This window comes from Pseudonaja textilis, chromosome 1 (assembly GCF_049901715.1).
Source record: "Pseudonaja textilis isolate UNSWEBS1 chromosome 1, rPseTex1.2, whole genome shotgun sequence".
NCBI classification, from domain to species: Eukaryota; Metazoa; Chordata; class Lepidosauria; order Squamata; family Elapidae; genus Pseudonaja; species Pseudonaja textilis.
The window spans coordinates 36,391,618-36,411,339 of record NC_141990.1 but is presented as its reverse complement, the minus strand read 5'-3'; the positions used below and the strand labels follow the sequence as shown (position 1 = coordinate 36,411,339).

At 39.7% G+C, this 19,722-nt stretch overlaps 1 protein-coding gene across 1 annotated transcript; it reads left to right on the top strand.

The window, feature by feature from the left end:
• Positions 1-269: 269 nt before the first annotated feature.
• Positions 270-13,753, top strand: GTF2A1L (general transcription factor IIA subunit 1 like). The gene is made up of 7 exons (XM_026695428.2): positions 270-367; positions 1,980-2,047; positions 4,014-4,110; positions 6,639-7,198; positions 7,573-7,860; positions 11,598-11,687; positions 13,646-13,753. The coding sequence occupies exons 2-7, from the start codon at positions 2,000-2,002 to the stop codon at positions 13,751-13,753; spliced, it is 1,191 nt and encodes a 396-aa protein (XP_026551213.2). The 5' UTR covers positions 270-367; positions 1,980-1,999.
• Positions 13,754-19,722: the final 5,969 nt, after the last annotated feature.

The window sequence follows — 19,722 nt, the reverse complement described above, 5'->3', positions numbered from 1 at the left end:
GAGGTAATTTTGAACAGTATTTATAGTTGTAATTGCTGTAAAGAAAATTAGAAGCTGCTTCTATTTCTTTTTCATCTTCTCTTTTCACACTTTTAGCTTTTTTGTTGTTTTTTCCCCTCTTTATTTCTTTATATTGGTTATTGTTAATTTTTAATCTCATTTTTAACATTCTTAATACAAATTATATGAAAAAAGAAGAAAATTCACCGCACTTTATAGTTCTTGTGTTTAAAATTTTTTTTCTTGCAGCGCTGGGAAATGAAAGTGATGCAGTCTAAAGCAACTGAAGGTTTCTTCCACCATAATCATGTTTTGCCCCAGTTCACCCTGCATCTTCCATCCAGCTTCCAAGCCCTGCAGACTACAGGTTGATGCCTGATTTCTTTCAGCAAAGACTGTCTTAGAGAGGAATCATTGCTCAATATGAAGCATGGACACCAATTCAGCTCCTGCATCTTCTGCTGTGGGATGAGTAGGAAGTGATAGAAAATAATTTGTCTTTTTCAGAGATGCCTAACACACAGTTCAACATCATTCTGTGTCTTTTAAGAGGAAATTATAACAATCAAACTCATCTAATTGCTAACAACATGATGGAGAATTTTGGGTTGTTTTTTTTTGCCAGAGCTACCTTTGCCTTTAAGAAAATGTTTGAGCTTGGAGGGACGCATGGGATGTGGCATTCCTGCTCTTGGTGGAGCTGATCATTTTGGGATTTTTATGTTTGGAGTCTTAAGGATTATTTTATTTTTAAAATGTGCATTAAGATAAGTAGAGCATATTATTTGGAAAGTTATTTCTTTTAAAGAAAAAACAAAAACAAATTTGCCACTGAATTTCAATGCAATGATTTTGGCGAAGGTGGTACTGGAAGCCACATTTAGCCTGCAGAATATGACCAGCTGATCTATTATGTACTGCATAGAAATGTTCTTGTAGATATAAAAATATAGCCAGAACCTAATGGCAAAATAATTTGGTGAAAGTGTTTCCTTTTTCAACTCTAGTGTCACTCAGAATGGCTGTATTTGTATATCAGATTAAGCCTAAATTTTGAAGTCTTTCTTGTTTGCTGCTGACTCTTCCTGCCTATGGAATAGACTAAACAAATCATAAATACTGTCAGTGTTCCAGCAAAACCAAACTCCAATCAAAAACTCCAAGACAGCCATTTCCTTAAAGTTTCTTTTTACTGGAAAAGTAATACTGGCACATCTGGGAAAACCCAAATCTGACAGTTCTGGGTTTTCCTTCAATAATTAAAAAATACAAGTTCATCCCTTGAACCCATCATTCCATCACATGCCCCAATCACCATCCATCCCAACTTGAGACCTCCCTTAAACACTCCTCATCCAGATGCAGGAATAACATGACCTTGACTGTAAAGAAGAATGCTATTATGTCTTAACTACATATGTTCCATGAAATCCCCCTTCCCAATTTCCCAAGCACAAGAATGTGGCAGCTTCTGGTGCTAATATGGCTTCCAATCCAAAGCTGACAAATATTACCATGATATGGGAAACCAGGGAATCTGGTTCATTCTCCTCCTAAGCTATACTAACTTTTTATAACAAAGCATAGATACAATGAGTAGTTTCATTCTAATGTTGGTCAAGTGTGACAAATAAAAGAAACTTTTCTGGGCTTATTCTCTTTTAACAATAAGTAGAAATTCCAATGTCAATCTGTCTTGTTTATAATGCATGCACCAGGGGTATATAAAATGTAAATTTTATACATTCAAGTGCAGCTCTTTCTTATATAGGCAACCTCTAAATATGTGTGATTCAGTTTTCAGAATTATCAGGAGTAGGCATTCATTTGAGATGGGCAGCAATTTAAATTTGGTTAATAGATAAATGTTGCTGAGTAATGATAAGGTTACAAGTTCACATCAGAAGTACCTGAAGTTGAAAAGAAAAATTCAATTCTTTAATGATGTTTAATATTTTATTTAAATAATATGCCTTTAGGTGTTACTGCAGGCAGAGGAATGCATCAGTTCACTACCTGTACAACACCAGCAGTAGCAGCTGAACTAGTATGTAACTTTGTTATTTCCATATAATTTTAAAATTTCAAAAAAGGCAAAAATGTAAATTCAGCCATGGATGGAAACACAAGTCTCTATGCTCTGTGCTGGAAAATACCTTCTGCCAAACTTGGACAAAGCCCCTGGTAAGAAGTATGGGGTGCCCCAGGGGACTGGAGGTAGCTCTGGAAGACCTGATGCAGGCCTCACACAATTTGTGGGGGTGCTGAGGACAAGTCTCTTCACTCCAGGGAGGATTTTAGTACCAAAATGGAGAGCCTTGTCCTCAGCACCCCAGAAATTCTATGCGGTGTCTGCAGGACCTTTCAGGACCTTCCCCACTACCCTGAGACACCCTGCTATCCTTACCTAGGAGATTGTCCACTTAAACACCTACAAGATCATGCAATAACCACAACTGAGAGTGCTGGGATTGCAGTTGTTGGGCGAAATGATCACATGACATCTTGGTTAACTACTGTTTTGCTCAACAACAAGCCTGGTCCCCACTGTGGTCATAAATTGAGAATTACCTGCATAGCTTTAATATATTCCATATTCTAGAATGATTCACATAGTCAAAGGAATGCATAGTTGAAGTCTATAAAAAACAAAGTTAAATCTCATTTTGGATTTTCTTGCTCTGTTATTAATTGCTAATTATGTGATTTTATTATCCTCTGCCTTTCATTTCACTTTCATTTGGTATTTCTCTTTTTATATGACTTTGTTTTTCATCATAAAATTTTAAGTGAAATGTTGCTTGCATAAAGATAATTGGTAATCATGCGGTATCTTGCATTTCTCATGGGTAAAGCGTTATACACTGATCACCAACCCGTAGATCAAGGTTTCTTGCTCAGCTGTATATTTGTTGGCATAAAACTGTTTGCACTTTAACACACACCTGTGGAGGATTAGCAGAATTATTTTATGTGAAGAAAAAGGATGGTAGAAACTGTGAGAAAATATGGATGGATTACAAATGAGACTCCCCATAAAACATCATGAGGGTAGTGAAGAACTTAAACAACACAGATACACACACTGACACACAGGAAGAGAGAAGAACTGAAGCTATATACCTATTTTCATTAATGTCAGTACTGCATGGGTGTATATATAAGTGCATACATATGCAGACAGGATTGTATTGCAAAAACATTCAAGAGAACTTCCATCAATTAAATATTTAAGTCTTCTATCCCCCTCACTGGGAGTCTTTGGATAAAGGCTACAGAGCCTTGGGTCTGCTCTAGCTTTGGGTTTTTAGGACTGCAATTGAATGGTGCCTCCAATTCCATAATTCAGCAAAACAGTGGCATCTAGATTAATTCAAGAAGAGACTGGTCAGCCATTTGTTCAGAATAGAATAGGCCCCCCTATAGGCAGGGGATTGGACTAGAAGACCGCCAAGGTCCCTTCCGATCCTATTATTCTGTTTCTAAGATTTTTTGTTGGAGGAATAGAATCAATTTCCTAAATTTCATTTTACGATCTTCATTTTCTAGTCAGCTCCTCTAAAATGATTGAAACATGTTCAAACAACTCTGCTCAAGGGAAAAAAAAGTCTTCCTTAATGGAGATAGAATTCAAAAACTGACAGAGATTTTTTATTTTTGGAAGATCTGTAAAGGAAAAGAAAAGAATGTGTTTTTCATAGAGACACAGCCAGAGTGAAAGAAATGCAGAATTAAAATATTGTTTGGCATTTCATATCAGAGGAGCCACCTCTTTCATATTGAAACTCCTGGGCGGTTTTAGTTCTTACCGTGATAAGAAAAAGAACCTCAAAAGAGGTAGGAAGTCTATATAAAACCAAAGAAGAACCAAACATGATTTCCTGCCACATGAAAATAAAGTTGCATAATTTATGTTAATGAAACAATACATGGGCTGTTCCAAGGTAGTATACTGCAACTTGGGACATAGTAATTGAGTGATTTTTTTTCCTGATAAGCTTTCTTTTATCTAGGAGTCTTCCCAGTCTAGTGGGGCCATCCTTTCTCTGCCTTCTGGCCTTACCTATCCTATCCAAATACCTCCTGGTGTGACTCTTCAGACAACCTCTGGTAAGAATTAATGATGTACCCTTCATCAGTGTTTATCCACCTCAGGATTTTTAAGATGGGTGGACTTCATGATGGTTGGGGGAATTCTGGGTGTTGAAGTCAACCCATTTTAAAGTTCCTGAGGTTGAGAAACACTGCCCTTGAGCATAATTTATGCAGTGAGCATAATAATAGCAATAACAACTTAACAAGCAAATGCAACAGGGAAATAGTGATGTGTTAGTGTTAATAATTGAAACTTCTGCAAACTTAATGCCTAATTATTTGTTCTCGTTCCCTTTTAATGAATTTTGTAATTCAAGAGCTTGTTTTAAGAAATTCTCCCACCTTATGAAAATCTTCAGCTTTCCTGATTCTTTGAAGAGAGGGAAACCTTCAGTGTGGACAAACGTGTATAGGGGAGAAATAATAGCAGTAATGATTTGATAGACTAATGCTGATGCTGTTATTTTAATGAAAGAAGTTTCCATGCTGGGAAGCAACTCTATCCTACAGTCTTAAGTTCAAAAGCACAACATGAAGCAATAGATAAGAGGAGGAGTGCATTCTGGCTTAATAGAAAGATAGCTTAGATACTTTAGAGAGTATTTAAGGCAGAGCTCTCCAAACTTAGCAACTTTAAGATGTCTGGACTTCAACTCCCAGAATTCTCCAGCCAGCTATGAGAATTCAGCTGGAGAATTCTAGGAGTTGAAGTCCACAAGACTTAGTTGCCAAGTTGAGGACCCCTGATTTAAGGCAATGGAAAATCATATAGGGGAGCTTTCTCTAACATGGCTGCCTCTGGATATTGTAAATTACTTCCCCAGTGCTAAGTTGAAGTGCTAAGTCATTCACCTGCCCACTCTTGAGACAGCAAGGCTGGAATGAAATTTGCTCTCCCTATTTTTCTATCTATTGTCTCTTTTCCCTCCTTTGACTTCCTTTCAAGATCCTGGGCAACAAAGCCTAAAATCAATAAAGGAGAATATTTGTAGCTCAGGGTTGAAATGAGGCATCCTTGGTACTTTCTGAGCTTGCTTGTTTTCTTGCAGACGTTTCGTTACCCTAACTAGGTAACATCATCAGTGCTAGTAGGAGTGCTGTTTTCTGTCAGTTTATATTCTGATGATGTGCTTGTCTCTGTGGGTGTCTTGTCTTAGAGATTCTTTGGTTGGGCTGGCTGTTTGGCAGTTTCTTGATTGGGGTATTGCTTACTTGATTGTGGGTCTGAAGTTAACCTTGTAATTAACCTTTGCTGATTTGGGTGCTGATTACTAGTAGAAAGGTGCTGGAGTCTTTTTCTGTTTTGGGCTGGATGAAGCCTACAATATTTTATTGTGGCAATGTAAGAATAAGGGGAGCACAAATACTTTAATTAATATCAAGAGAACTGAATTAAAACTTTTTCACATTTATTTATTGGCTGAGGATGGGATGAAGGCAGTGTCATATTTGTGCTGTAGTTATGTGCAACTGAAGAAAGGTTTTCAGAGTTTATGGTCATGCAGATTCTGAATTTCAGCTCATCTATAGGATGCTAACTGGGAAAGACTAATGGAAGAAACAAGAGAGGGAATATTTATTGAAGAGGGAATGTACACTTATCCAAAGATAGATAGAAGGAGCATTTTTCTCATCTGTTTCATTCCTCTGTAGCCACACTAAGAAATAATGTTTGTGGGCATGTGATTGTGTGTAACTGTATTAGCCTGAATTGGTCCACTGCAAGATGAAAACTTCGTCATTGATGTAGGGCTGACTGAACAAGGGACTGGGCCAGAATTATCCATTTGGCTACTACCCTGACACGCACTCTTTCTCTCTCTATATGAAATACAATGATAATGTGATAAACAGCCTTCAAATGCAAAGAGACTAGTCTGTGTACAGTAATAGTGCAATGGGAAAATAATCAGTGGGATATGGAATGTAGAAGGGGCAATATGCACTTTTAGGAGCATGAGCTTCATTTCAAATTTGCTTTTACAAATAAAAAATCCATTTTAATTTCAATGGAAGAGTGGGGGCAAATTATTAGTTTGGAGGAGCACTTTTCTCCATTTCACTGGAACCACCCCTGCTTGTATATCTTTTTCTGCTTCTTTACAGAGCTGAATTAACTGTTGATCAATAGTGGTTGGTTGGAGGGAGGTAACAGTCTGAGCGGCAAAACAGCTGTATATTTGTTCAGTCATTTTTGCTTGCAGGATGGGCGGCCATATATAGTAAATGGAGTAAAACAAACACTAGACATTCTGGTTGGCTGCCAGAGAATTTCATTAGGCCAGGTGATTTCATTAGGGCTGTGCAGCATTTCAGGTTCCATTATTGAAAGATGCTGGAATGTACTCTTTCTGAAGGAACCCTGTCTTTTCCTGAATTTGGGCAGCTGGCACATTGTCTAGGAAAAAGACTTGTTATTTTAAAAAGTTGCAGGCAATTGGTGTGTTTTCACCAATGCAATTTTGAATGATCTTCATGGACTAAATCCAAAAATGCTGCATAGCCCTAATATCCACAATTTCTACTTTTTCTTCTTCTTGTAGGACACTTGTATAAAGTCAACATGCCTGTGGTTGTCACTCAAACTACTGATGGAGGAACTGCCATTCAGCCTCCACTTGAACAAATATTCCAGCAAGTTGGGAAGCAATCCTTGGTGCCTCAGCCATCCCCAGTTAATATTATACAGGCAAATATGTCTTCTGTTCAAGAAACCAGCAATGGTAGCTTGCTGACCTCAAAGCTGCCTGTGCCGCAGCACCTAAAGATGGGGCATAAAGACTTGCTTGAGGCTACTGCTGCCACACTAGAAGCCACCAGAAGTCAGGGGGAAGTAGGGACCCTGGTAAGCCTGCAGCCCTCCAGTTCTTTACAGACTCCCCAGATAGCTGTTACAACTGTTCCTATTGCAAAATCATCTGGAGTAGACAACCCCAGGTCCAGAGAAGCAAGAGAAGGCATTTCTTCTGCTGGGGGACAATTGTCTGTGAATCTTGATCAGCCTCCCGAACCTGATGATATAATTGAGCTGATAATTATGGGCAATGACTTGGATGACCCTGCCCTTCTCTCTGATGGAACCAGCCTCTCTTTTGTTGAAGAGGTAACTCTGCTGCTGTTTTTTTTTATTTTAAAGGATTTTTAATAGACGTAACTACTTGAAGAGAGCTTGTAGATATAATTTTAAGAATGTATTTATACACAGCTTGAATAGAAATGTGGAATGAGCTTCATCACAGAGTTGCTTTGCAGAGCGAGATGGGCGGCATATAAATTTAATAAATGAATAAAAATAAAATCCACCCATCCATCTCCATTTAAAAGCAATAGCAAAACACTTATTGATTTTACTAAAGTTGAACAGTCTTGATATTTTTAACGTGTTGTGTGGGCAGGAAGTATTGCATAATTTTAAAAAGATGTTATCTCTTGACTACGTGCTTCTCCATAGCCTTTCAGATCCCCACTTCCTTTTAGTTAGATACCAGTGTGCAAATGGAATCAGATCTGCTGGCCCAGAAAAATACTTCCAATGACCCTGAAGAAATCATTCAACTAGATGGGACAAGTGATCTCTCACCCAAAGCAGAAATAGAAAGTCCAAGAGATGGAGAAGATGAGGAGCTTGTGGGTATAATTGATGCTGAAGATTTAAAAGTCCTGGATGAGGAAGAAGAGGAGGAAGGTGAAAATAGCACTTCAGACGATCAGTCTCTCAACAGTACCAGCGATGCTGATGAATCCTCAGTTGATATTGTTGAGGAGGTAAAACTTAATGTTTACAATTATTTGATTTCACTTTTGCAGTATAGTCTTCATTTGCATTAAGAAAACAGAATTAGATGGACTTTTACAGGTGTCCAGCTCCTCCACTGATGAATTACTAAATCTTTACCTTGGCTATAAAGACCTCTAATGAAGGTGTTTTTCCCCACTAATGAATAGGGCATCATTCTTAATATTAAGTGTGGATCTCCTTCTTTGTAATCAAAACCTATTAGTTAAACAAGAATGGGCAACCTGGAGCCCTCCAGATATTTTTGACTATAATTTCCAAGGTCCCTTGATTGACCATATTAGTTGGGCCTTAATGAATGTTGGAGTCCAATTGTTGCCTTTTCTTTGTAGCACTAGAGCACTAGTTTCCCATATCTGTGTGAAGCTCTTCATTACTATTTGAACATAGCTATCAGACCACAGCTGAATACATCCATTCCGTAGATTAAATTCATATAATTCCTTCAAGCTTGCCTCGAAGGACTTAAAGAAAACACAGATCTCCCCATTCAAATCTAATACTCATATTGGATATACACTGCTCAAAAAAATAAAGGGAAGACTTAAACAACACAATGTAACTCCAAGTCAATCACACTTCTGTGAAATCAAGCTGTCCACTTAGGTAGCAACTCTGATTGACAATCACTTTCACATGCTGTTGTGCAAATGGAATAGACAACAGGTGGAAAGCATAGGCAGTTAGCAAGACATCCCCAATAAAGGAGTGGTTCTGCAGGTGGTGACCACAGACCACTTCTCAGTTCCTATGCTTTCTGGCTGATGGTTTAGTCACTTTTGAATGCTGGTGGTTTTTTCACTCTAGTGGTAGCATGAGACGGAGTCTACAACCCACACAAGTGGCTCAGGTAGTACAGCTCATCCAGGATGGCACATCAATGTGAGCTGTGGCAAGAAGGATTGCTGTGTCTGTCAGTTTAGTGTCCAGAGCATGGAGGCACTACCAGGAGACAGGCCAGTACATCAGGAGACATGGGGGAGGCCGTAAGAGGGCAACAACCTAGCATCAGGACCGCTACCTCTGCCTTTGTGCAAGGAAGGACAGGAGGAGCACTGCCAGAGCCCTGCAAAATGACCTCCAGGGGGCCACAAATGTGCACGTGGCTGCTCAAATGGTCAGAAACAGACTCCATGAGGGTGGTATGAGGGCCTGATGTCCACAGGTGGGGGTTGTGCTTATAGCCCAACACTGTGCAGGACATTTAGCATTTGCCAGAGAACACCAAGATTGGAAAATTTGCCACTGGCACCCTGTGCTCTTCACAGATGAAAGCAAGTTCACACTGAGCACATGTGACAGATGTGACAGGGTCTGGAGACACCGTGGAGAACGTTCTGCTGCCTGCAACATCCTCCAGCATGACCGGTTTGGCAGTGAGTCAGTAATGGTGTGGGGTGGCATTTCTTTAGGGGGCTGCACAGCCCTCCATGTGCTCGCCAGAGGTAGCCTGACTGCCATTAGGTACTGAGATGAGATCCTCAGACCCCTTGTGAGACCATATGCTGGTAGTCCTGGGTTCCTCCTAATGCACGACAATGCTAGACCTCATGTGGCTGGAGTGTGTCAGCAGTTCCTGCAAGACGAAGGCATTGATGCTCTGGACTGGCCTGCCTGTTCCTCAGACCTGAATCCAACTGAGCACATCTAATAATAAACAAAGTATTTAATAAGAATATTTCATTCATTCAGATCCTGGATGTTTTATGTTTGTGTTCCCTTTATTTTTTTGAGCAGTGTACTTGTAGTGTAGGTGTTGTACAGATAGTGCTTGACTTACAACAGTTTGTTTAGTGACTATTCAAAGTTACAACAGCACTGAAAAAAGTGACTTATGACCATTTTTCATACTTATGACCATTGGAGTATCCCCATAGTCATGTGATTAAAATTTAGATGCTTGGCAACTCTCATTTATGATGATTAAGGTGTCCCAAGGCCATGTGATCGCCCTTTGTGACTTTCTGAAAAGCAATGTCAATAGAGAAGCCAGATTTACTTAACAGCCATGTTACTAACTTAACTGCAGTAATTCATTCAACAACTATGGCAAAAAAGTTCGTTAAATGGGGGCAAAACTGAGACATTAATTTTGGGCAACAGAAAGTTTGGGCTCAGTTGTGGTTGTAAGTTGACTACCTGTGTTACAATGATGGGAAATCTACATGTATTGTTCATAATCACCTACTCAGGGGTGTCGAACTCAAGGCCCAGCGGCCAGATCCGGCCCGCAGGGTGCTTAGATCTGGCCCACGAGGCCACCTTGAAAACAGCGAAGGACCAGCCTATGGTGACTCTGCCAGTGAAAACAGAGCTTGGGGGGTTGCATGTGGCCCTCTCAGGACCCATTTTCAGCCACGACGGCCTTCTGTAGCCCTTTGCCAATGAAAATGGAGCTCCAAAAACAGGGCTTGGGAGGGCCACGTGCACCAGCAGAGGGTTGCAGGAGGCCGTCGTGGCTGAAAAGGAAAATAAGGGGCCAGTTTTTACTGGCAGAGCACTCCGCTTACCACAGACGCACCCAACACAAGTGATGTCAAGCTGGCCATGCCCACCCTGGCCAGACCACCCTGGTCCCCAAGGTCAAACACAGCCCTGATGTGGCTCTCAATGAAATCGAGTGTGACACCCCTGATCTAGCTTGAGGGGATTATAAATGTGCAGTGTTCATCTCTGGGCAAGACACTAACTTATTGTATGCTCTCTTTTAGTTAGATTTGTAACTTCCTGGAAATAAATTGTTTCTTATTGCTTCTGGCAATTGTGTGTGCACAACACAGATTAATTTGGTCCCTGCAAATCCTGAAGCTGCTCCCTGTCCTGGTTTCTCAGAAACAATTTTGAATTTTCTTTTTTAAAAAATTGAGTATTGGTGCTGAAAAATATTTAATTGGGAAAATGTGCAGAAGCCTGGTTAATAAAAAATGAAATGTGCAGAATTTACCTTCCAGAAGGCAAAAAGGGGAGTGGAGAAGTAATTGAGACAGGACACACATCTTTTGAAGGATGAAAGTGAGGAAAGCTGAACTGACTATTAGTAGAAAAAGTAATCTGAAGTCATTTATTGCTAAACCCTCCAGAATGTTCTTTTTTTATAGAAAGAAAGCAGACAGCAGCTCTTTTGGGGAAGCATATTTGTCTGAGTGCTCCGTTTAATATCTGTAAAGTTGAAAGAAAAGAGACAATGTTCAGTAATGTGCCGTCAGGAAGGTGGAAATTGCAACATAGCTGCTATAGGTATAGTACTGATGCAGGGTAATTTTCTGAATTTTTACTTGGAAAAGCACAACAGAGCACTTGAGGAAGCGATGTGTTCTGTTTGGCACAAGGTACACTTGTAGAATCAGGCAACCATTTGTGACACTGTTTGAGTTGTACTCTGCTTTGCAGATCCTGCATCCGGTACCAAAGTGGACAAAAGAACTCTGTGGATTTGTTTGATCCTTGTTGTAGAGGCAAGAACTGAAAATACCCTATATCAGGGGTCTCCAACCTTGGCTTTGCTGGCTGAGGAATTCTGGAAGTTGAAGTCCACAAGTCTTAAACATTGCCAAGGTTGGAGACCCCTGCCCTATATCATAGCTTTCTCCATTCCTGTACCGCAGTCTACTATAATCATGGTTAGTTATAGCCTATTTTAATAAAATAACTAAATGTTAGTCAAAACTCTTTAGGTTAAACTTTTGGGGTGTTTGTTTCTTTGCAGGATCCTTTAAATTCCGGTGATGATGTTAGTGAACAAGAAACACCTGATGTTTTTGACACTGATAATATAATAGTATGCCAATATGACAAGGTATGTTTAAGTTTTTTTTTTAAATGAGCTCTGAAACTTCAAGTCAGCCTTCCTTAATATCAAATATGTCAGAATCAAGTATTCTCCCATGGTGTTGGGAAATTTGAGAAGATACAGATATTTTTATCTAGTTCCATAGTGCCAGATTGGGGCAGGCCCCTAATTCATTTATATTTTTAGGCATGTCGTTAAAAGTAACTTGGGTTCTGTGCCCAAATATATATTTTATACAAGAACTGACATAGAAGTAACAAAATTGCATGCTTGCTTAATTTCCCTTTAATATATTCCCCTAGTATATTTATATAATTGAATAGCATGCTTATTAATCCCTATGCCCATGAGCTAGTGAAAGATTACAGCAAAAAGTTAGACAATAAGCCTATGATGACCTCTTCAGTTGTATGTTGTCTTTTTATGGAATTGTGCAGCTGAAATCTCTCATATGCTTGCTGAGGTTTCAGAAATCCATGCAAATAAAATTAAAACTGAGCAGAACTATGTGATTAAATGTTGCCGTTCTTTAAAAGGATTGGACCTTTTGATTCATTAAGAAATCAAATCACCTTAAGTGTGAATTTTTCCCCATAATGTTAGATAACTGGTTATCGTGGGCATGTGCCTTTAGACACAGTACATTTTTAGTAATATGGGTAGGGATGGGATTCTACCTTTTTGGCCCAGTTCAGGCAAGCCAGTAGTTATGGCGACAATTTGGCCCCGCCCACCTGCCCCTGCCCCATTCTATCCTTTATTTCTGGGGTTTTCAGCTCAGCTGTTTGGCGCGGCACAGTGGATTGCCACTCCTTAGCTAATTTACTCACCGGGACTGCAGCAGAAGGTAAGTTTTAGAGCTGAAAAAGCAGTGTTTTTCAAATGCTATGTGCGTGTAAAGCATGCACTCACAGAACCAGTTGTTACACCAGTTGAATTGCACCCCTGAATATGGGAGTGGTGAGATAAGGAAAGAATTAGATAAATGGAAAACAGTTCTTGGCATAACAGAGATGAACAGGTGTTTGAACAGGTGTCGGTGCTTCATTTCTCTCCGCTTCAGAGCTGGCAAGGCTTATTTCCAAAAGCATGCTTGGGACAATTCTGATTAAGTGAGAGTGGAAATGTTCAAACAAATCTATGCACACCACTGAAGTTAACAGGTCTAACACTTTTCTCAGTTGCCCAGGAGATCTTGAGAGTAGTAGCTTGATGACGGTGAGAAAGGCATCTTTAATGTGATTTCTCAGCACTTTTTCAAGGTTCTGACATGAAAATCATGCAAGAGCCTCAGTGGTGCAGAGGTTAGAGTGCAGTACTGCAGGCTACTTCTGCTGACTGCCAGCTGACTGCAATTTGGCAGATCAAATCTCACCAGGCTCAAGGTTGATTCAACCTTCCTCTTTCTGAGGTTGGTAAAATGAAAACCCAGATTGTTGGGGGAAATATGCTGACTCTGGAAACCACTTAGAGAGTGCTTTACAGCACTATAAAGCGGTATATAGGTCTAAGTGCTATTGCTATTGCTAAGTGCTGTCCCTTACAGTAAGTGTGTGTGAGAGAGAGCAGCAAATTGAGAGAAACCATAAGGTTTGCCACCCAGTGAAAATGCTTGAGAGTTTTCTCATCCCCATAAATTTAAATGAGCATAATTGGACCAAAATGGAGAATGTATTAATAGAGTATCCCAGAAGGTATAATGACTGGCATTCTAACAGAAGGTTTCTTTCTGCAGTGTTTTTCCTGCTTCTAAATTACTGTAAGGTTTGCATTGTTGACTCCCCCTGCCCCCCCCACCCCCCCACCCCCGTTTTGGTTCTAATATTAGACTGGTACATCAAGTAACTTTCTTTCTCATTGCTTATAAAAGAAAGCATCTTTTCTTTTAGCGGACTTTCTAATCACCAGGATGCAAATGTTTTCGAAGCCATGATTGAGGGAGCTGATATTTTATCTTTCATTAGGTTCAGCGAAGTAAGAACAGATGGAAATTCTACTTGAAAGATGGTGTGATGTGCTTTGGGGGAAAGGACTACATTTTCTCCAAAGCCATTGGAGATGCAGAGTGGTGAAAGTTTCAGAAATATCTGCAGTATTTTTAAAAGCTGTTCTGTAAAATTCAGCAAGGAAATATTGAAAGTTTTGTGTTCTGAAAAACAAATAACACGAATAAAGTATGTGACTCTATTAAAAAAACTCAGTGTTGACAGTTACTGTGTGTATTGATCAAGTTCCATTTAATTTGTATGAATCAGTAAATACTGTATATCTGCTTGCTCCTTTCCTAGGTTGGTGCCCCCCCGATGGTTTCTCTGTCTCTCTGTGTCTCTGTCTCTCTCATACCACACTTATGCTCCCCTTATTCCTTCCTCCAAATGCACATAAGTCTCTCAAGTTGGCTTACAGCAATTGAAATCAATATTAAAAAACTGAAAACATTTTGAAGACAAAAAATGCAAAACCTATCTAGTAAATCATAGTGGGCAAAGACAAGAAATAGCAACTTTGACATTATCTCTGAAGACATTATCTCTGGAGGGGTGGCACATAAAAACACAAGAATCCCCCTGCTACCAAGGCCTGTCTGAGGCAAGTATTTTGTTTCTCGCAGTGGCTCACCAGAGACTTTTGGAGTGCTCATAAAAAGAGATGGATGTGCAATAGAGCGCTTGATAACTATTAGCTCTTCCAGCTCCAGTGCTGCTGCTAACCACCAAGCCTACGATGCGCTAGGTGTCTAGGCTGAGCATTGAGTTCCATTGGCTTGCAAAATTCCCCAAAATATTACAGACTGCTCTCACAGGCTTGTGTGAGCCAGTTTCATATACTACAGCAGACCCGTATCTTTACACCAATGAGTTTTGGAGTCCAACAAGGCTGATCTTGGTCTCCATAGTCATCTTTCATTATTTATCCTATTTTTTAAAAATATATACTGTATATGGCTATCTAAAAGTGCATTTTTCATGCTTCTTCCCTCAGATTGCATGGACAATCTACTTTCAAATGGCATAGACCAGTGGTGGGATTCAATTTTTTTTACTACTGGTTATGTGGGTGTGGCTTGGTGGATATGACAGAGGAAGGATACTGTAAAATCTCCAGTCAGAGGTGGTATTTACTGGTTCTCCGAACTACTCAAAATTTCCACTACCAGTTCTCTAGAACGGGTCAAAACCTGCTGAATACCACCTCTGGCATAGACCCTGAATTAAAACAATTATCTGTTTAATTGTTGGGATATAGTTTTATGACCATCAGCAATACCCAGCTTCATTTAGAGTAAAGTCATAGCCTCCCTCTGAAGCCTTTTAAATTAGTAGCTGTCACCAGTTTCTGTGTAAACAAATTTATTAGTTGGTGAGAAGTACAGGGAGCAAAGATGAAAAGACTAGTTATCATAGTAAGCTTTCAGTGTAGATGGTGATTGTGGATGCAGCACAGAATAAATACAATTCCTTTTAGAAAAATACTGGTTTTTTTTAATTTGGAGCATCAAATGATAGGTCTGTGTGGGCAAATTACTTAGGTCTGTGTAGTCTGTGTGGGCAAATTAGTAGATAGGTCTATGTGGGCAAATTAGTAACATTTTTTTTTAGTGTAGCTATAAATTTGGATTGTTTGGTGCAAAGGTAAAACACTTCATATTCAAAGAATATTGAGGATCACTACTTCCTATATTTGAACAGTTAGACCCATAGACCAGTTGGGATATCTCAGCAAATAGTAGCTCATAACTGACCTTTTGTGGGCTTGGAAGTTAAGCAAGATGAAGTCTGGTTACAACTAAGATTGAAGACCAATAGGGAACAGTTGAGCTCTAAGCGAGTGTTTCTTGACCTTAGCAACTTTAAAATGTATAGAGTTCAGCATCATATAAGAAAAGCTCTCTCAGTCTTTCCCTCCCTCTTGACCTATTGGTCTTCCTCCATATATTAGTTTTGCAATTCAGTCATTTATTCATTCTTTCTATAAAAACAAACTATGTCAATGTATTCCTTTCATGCCTTGCACTCACTTTTGTATCCATGTTTCTTCAGCAACTTTAACAGGTGTGGACCTCAAATTCCAGAATTCTCCAGCCAGTTGCCAAGGTTGAGAAACACTTGTAAAAAATCAGTAAATTTGCTAGTGGGAAAATACATGAAAGAGAGGGAAGTAGGGGTAACTGCAGAGTAGGTTTAAAAAAGAGAGGGATTGTGGTGAAAATGATGAGATCGAGGCTCTGCCTGGAGGGAAGAGAACATGCACCATAAAATTGCACCATTCAGAGCAAGAATGCTAAGGTTTTATGACTTTTGAAGGGTCTAATTCAGGTGCAGCTGCTTAACAATGAATAAAAGAAGGTGGTAATTGGTCTCTACCACAGGGTGATAGAAACCAAATGATTTCTGCCAATATACAGAATTCATAAGTCTACATTCAATTTCAGTGCTTGGCACCCCTAGGTAGGACTGGAAATGCTCTGTCTAAAACTATGTAAGGTTTCTGGCAATCTAAGATCACATATTAACCTAATTGTGACTCAATTTTAAAACCACGGTTAAGAAAAACAATCATAGTTTGATGCAATGGTTAAATCCAAGGAGGAGTGGCCTATTCTGAACTGGGCTGCACCAGTGATCTAAGTAGAAAAAGCTTTCCTTAGAATTTTAAAAAACAGAACTTGTGATATTTTGCTATAGAACTTTAATATTCTCAAATTGCCGCCAAAATATAATGTTTTACTTTGGACAGTTGCAAAGCATTCAGATGTAATATCATTCTGCTGTAGCAGCAGGTTGTCACAAACCAAAGTCAGATCTTATTGGCAGTTTTTAAACTGTGGCATTAAAACTTCTAAAGTTCCCAGTTAAGAAATCAATGGAAGCATAATTAACTCTGATTTACGTTTTAAAGGCATTTGTGTTCTTGCATTAAGGACATGTTCCATTATGTTATCTACAGAAGTGTCGATTCATTCTCCAGCAAATCCATGCAAAGTGTCTTGCTAATTTCCCCTTTTCTATAGTTATAAACTGAGAGTGTATTGGTGCAATGCATCATTGTGGGTTTGAAAGAAATTGCTTGCTAATTTCTTCCACAAGCATGTTTGCAGGCTTGCAGACCGACTGAACTGAAAAATTCCTAATCAAAAGTGAAAGTGTAATAACACTGTAATGAGATTATACACGTATTTCACAAAGAAAGCTTGAGGCTTGGCAAAAAGAAGGATGTGTTAGAAACACAATTCACATTTGGTTTTTAAATGACAAACTGAGATCTATATTTTTATTAGAATTTCTGTAAGAAATCTTGTATTCCTCCAGTTGACAGATTCTGGAACAGTTCTACCATGTAGTAGTTTCTTTAGATGAGAAATGAGCTTATCCTTTTTGTTTGCAGAAATACAATGGAACGGGCAACAAACTTACCAGCAGAGAGCTCCCAGTATAAGTGTCTACCGTAGCTGTAGCAAAAGGCCACAAGTTCTGCTCTATTTTCCCTTCCCTTCCCTTCCCTCTCAGTTTTCCATATCTCCTTCCAAGAAGATCAATTATAATTCCACGATCAGTATGTCAAGTCCTCATTAAATTGTTTTAGATGCTTTTTCATGCAGTCAGCGATGTTCTGCATGTGCGATAAGGACTGACTGGGGAGTGGCGGGTGGAGAGGGGCAGGGCCAGCCAGGGGGATGATTTGCTAGTTCTCTGAACTGCGCAGAATCATAACAGCCAGTTCTACTGAACCAGTCCGAACTGGTAGAATCCCACCCCTCTGATGGAAGGTATAAATTATGAATATACCTTCAATGATGGGGCCTTATCATTTTACAGAATTTGGAAATGGGGTTTCATTCTTATACCTGGGTGCTGCTTTTGCAGATCATTGAAAAGTATCAATTTAAGTAGCAGTTTGAAGAATAGATCTAAAAGGGAATGAGAAACACTATCAAACTTTACTGATTGTTAAGCTAAGATCATACTGTGCCATGGTATATTGAAAAAGCCAGAAACAAGTCAAGGTCCATCCTGCATATGGGCAAAACATTCATAGGTTTTTATAATTCCTAGTTTGCTCTCTTTTTACCTGCTCTTGCTTACAACTTAACAGATTTGAGTAGAAACTACAGTAGAAGCCTGTTATGACTTGAGCAACTAGGCAGATGCAGGCTTCAATAAAGTCATTTATTGCTCTGCTATCCCATAACAAATGGTCCTACAATGGCCACTAAAGTTTCACCCCAAACTTTCCCAAAGGCAGCAACTCACAATCAGTGCAACATAATCCCACAAACAAAAACCAAGTCACTAGAGCCGATTCACAAGGCACAGAGGAAGTCCATAGTCCAAAAACAAGGTACAAGCTTACAAGGCAAAGTCCATAAATCTAAACAAGGTTCAGGACCCCCAAGGCAAGGTTCAGAGTCCACAGGGCAGAAACACAATCCAAAGCAGTTTTTTTTTCCAAGGGTGGGTAAGTGTGTGGCAAGGCAAAACAGTTGTTCCCAACAAAGACTTCCCCCCCACACCTCTAAATAAGCTCAAGCCAGGTGTTCCTTGTGAGGAGGGGTGAGGCAGCCACCTTGTCAGCAACCTCACAGACCTCCTTTGAAATTTCTCTGCTCCACTCTCTGTGCCCTTAAGGGGGAGGCAGCTATTGCTCATCAGAGGGAATCTGCTGCCTCTCGTCACCACTGCCTATCTGCAGATGATCCTCCCCAGTGTCTGTGAAGGCAGGCAGCTCCCCTTCTGGTTGACCAACTCCCCCAGAACTCCTGAACTCTCCAGAATTCCAGGGGAGATGTACCATCCCTGTCGGGTGGTCCCAGTTCCAACTCCTCTTCCCTGAACCAGGATCTGATGGGGCCATGACAAAGTTCAGCTTGGCCAATGTGTATCAGGAATAAGCCACGAAACAACACACAATCCCTACATCTTCCACATCATATTATGTTATGGGGGTATCAAACTCATGGCCCATGGGCCAGATGTATCACATGCTGGCCATGCCACCCCCAGTTTAGCGAAAAGTAATGATACATCATGTGATGACAACATGGTGCTGTGAGTTTGACACCCCTGTTATCCTAGATGGTGTATTTGGTGGCATATTTATCTTTAATCTCACACTATTAGGTGGAACAAAATAAATTCAAAGCAGGGCTTTCAAAAACTCACTTATCCCAGGATGCCAGAAGGCTACCATGATTAATGGTATTGAATATTGCTCAGGACTCCCACCATGAGATACCCAAAGCCATCTCATTCCCAAACATTGGTCCAGAAGTCCATCAGGCAAGTAGATCAAGAGTTGATGAACTGAACAAAGGCTAGTTTTATTCTAGTCATATTGTTTTTAAAATAAGAAAATAAGAACTTACCCTTTGATTAGCTTACCCGTAATCTGGTTGCCTTTTAGCCTCATTGTTCTCTTTGCAAGTCATACTAGGAAACAGTCAATATACATAGCAAGGATACAAGTGATAAAGTTATAGTCATACAGTCACAAGTGGGAGGGGATGAGTGATAAGGAGTGACCAGAAGATTAATAGTAATAGTAATGCAGACTTTGTAAATAGTTGGACAGTGTTGAGGGAATTATTTGTTTATAGCATAGTGATGGCATTCAGGAAAAAACTGTCCTTGTGTCTAGTTGTTCTGGTGTGCAGTGCTCTATAGCATTGTTCTGAGGGAAGGAGTTGAAACAATTTATGTCTGGGATCTGAGGGGTCTGTAAATATTTTCACAGCCCTCTTTTTGACTTTTGGAGATGCTTGATTGAAGGCAGGTCCTTGATTGAAGGCAGGTTGGTAATATATTTTTTTTCTGCAGATTGTATCCTCTGAAGTCTGTGTCTGTCCTGTTGGATTGCAGAACCAAACCAGACAGTTATAGAGGTGCAGATGATAGACTCAATAATTCCTTTGTAGAACTGTATCAGCAGCTCTTTGGGCAGTTTGAGCTTTCTGAGTTGGCACAGAAAGAACATTCTTTGTTGTGCTTTTTAATGATGTTTTTCATGTTAGGCGTCCATTTTAGATGATGTGATATAATAGAAC

Excerpts from the sequence above, each read along its gene's own strand:
- GTF2A1L (XM_026695428.2), top strand. The coding sequence starts at position 2,000 with ATGCATCAGTTCACTACCTGTACAACACCAGCAGTAGCAGCTGAACTA. Across the intron at positions 2,048-4,013 it reads CAGCAGTAGCAGCTGAACTA|GAGTCTTCCCAGTCTAGTGG; the intron begins GTATGTAACTTT and ends TCTTTTATCTAG. Across the intron at positions 7,861-11,597 it reads CAGTTGATATTGTTGAGGAG|GATCCTTTAAATTCCGGTGA; the intron begins GTAAAACTTAAT and ends GTTTCTTTGCAG.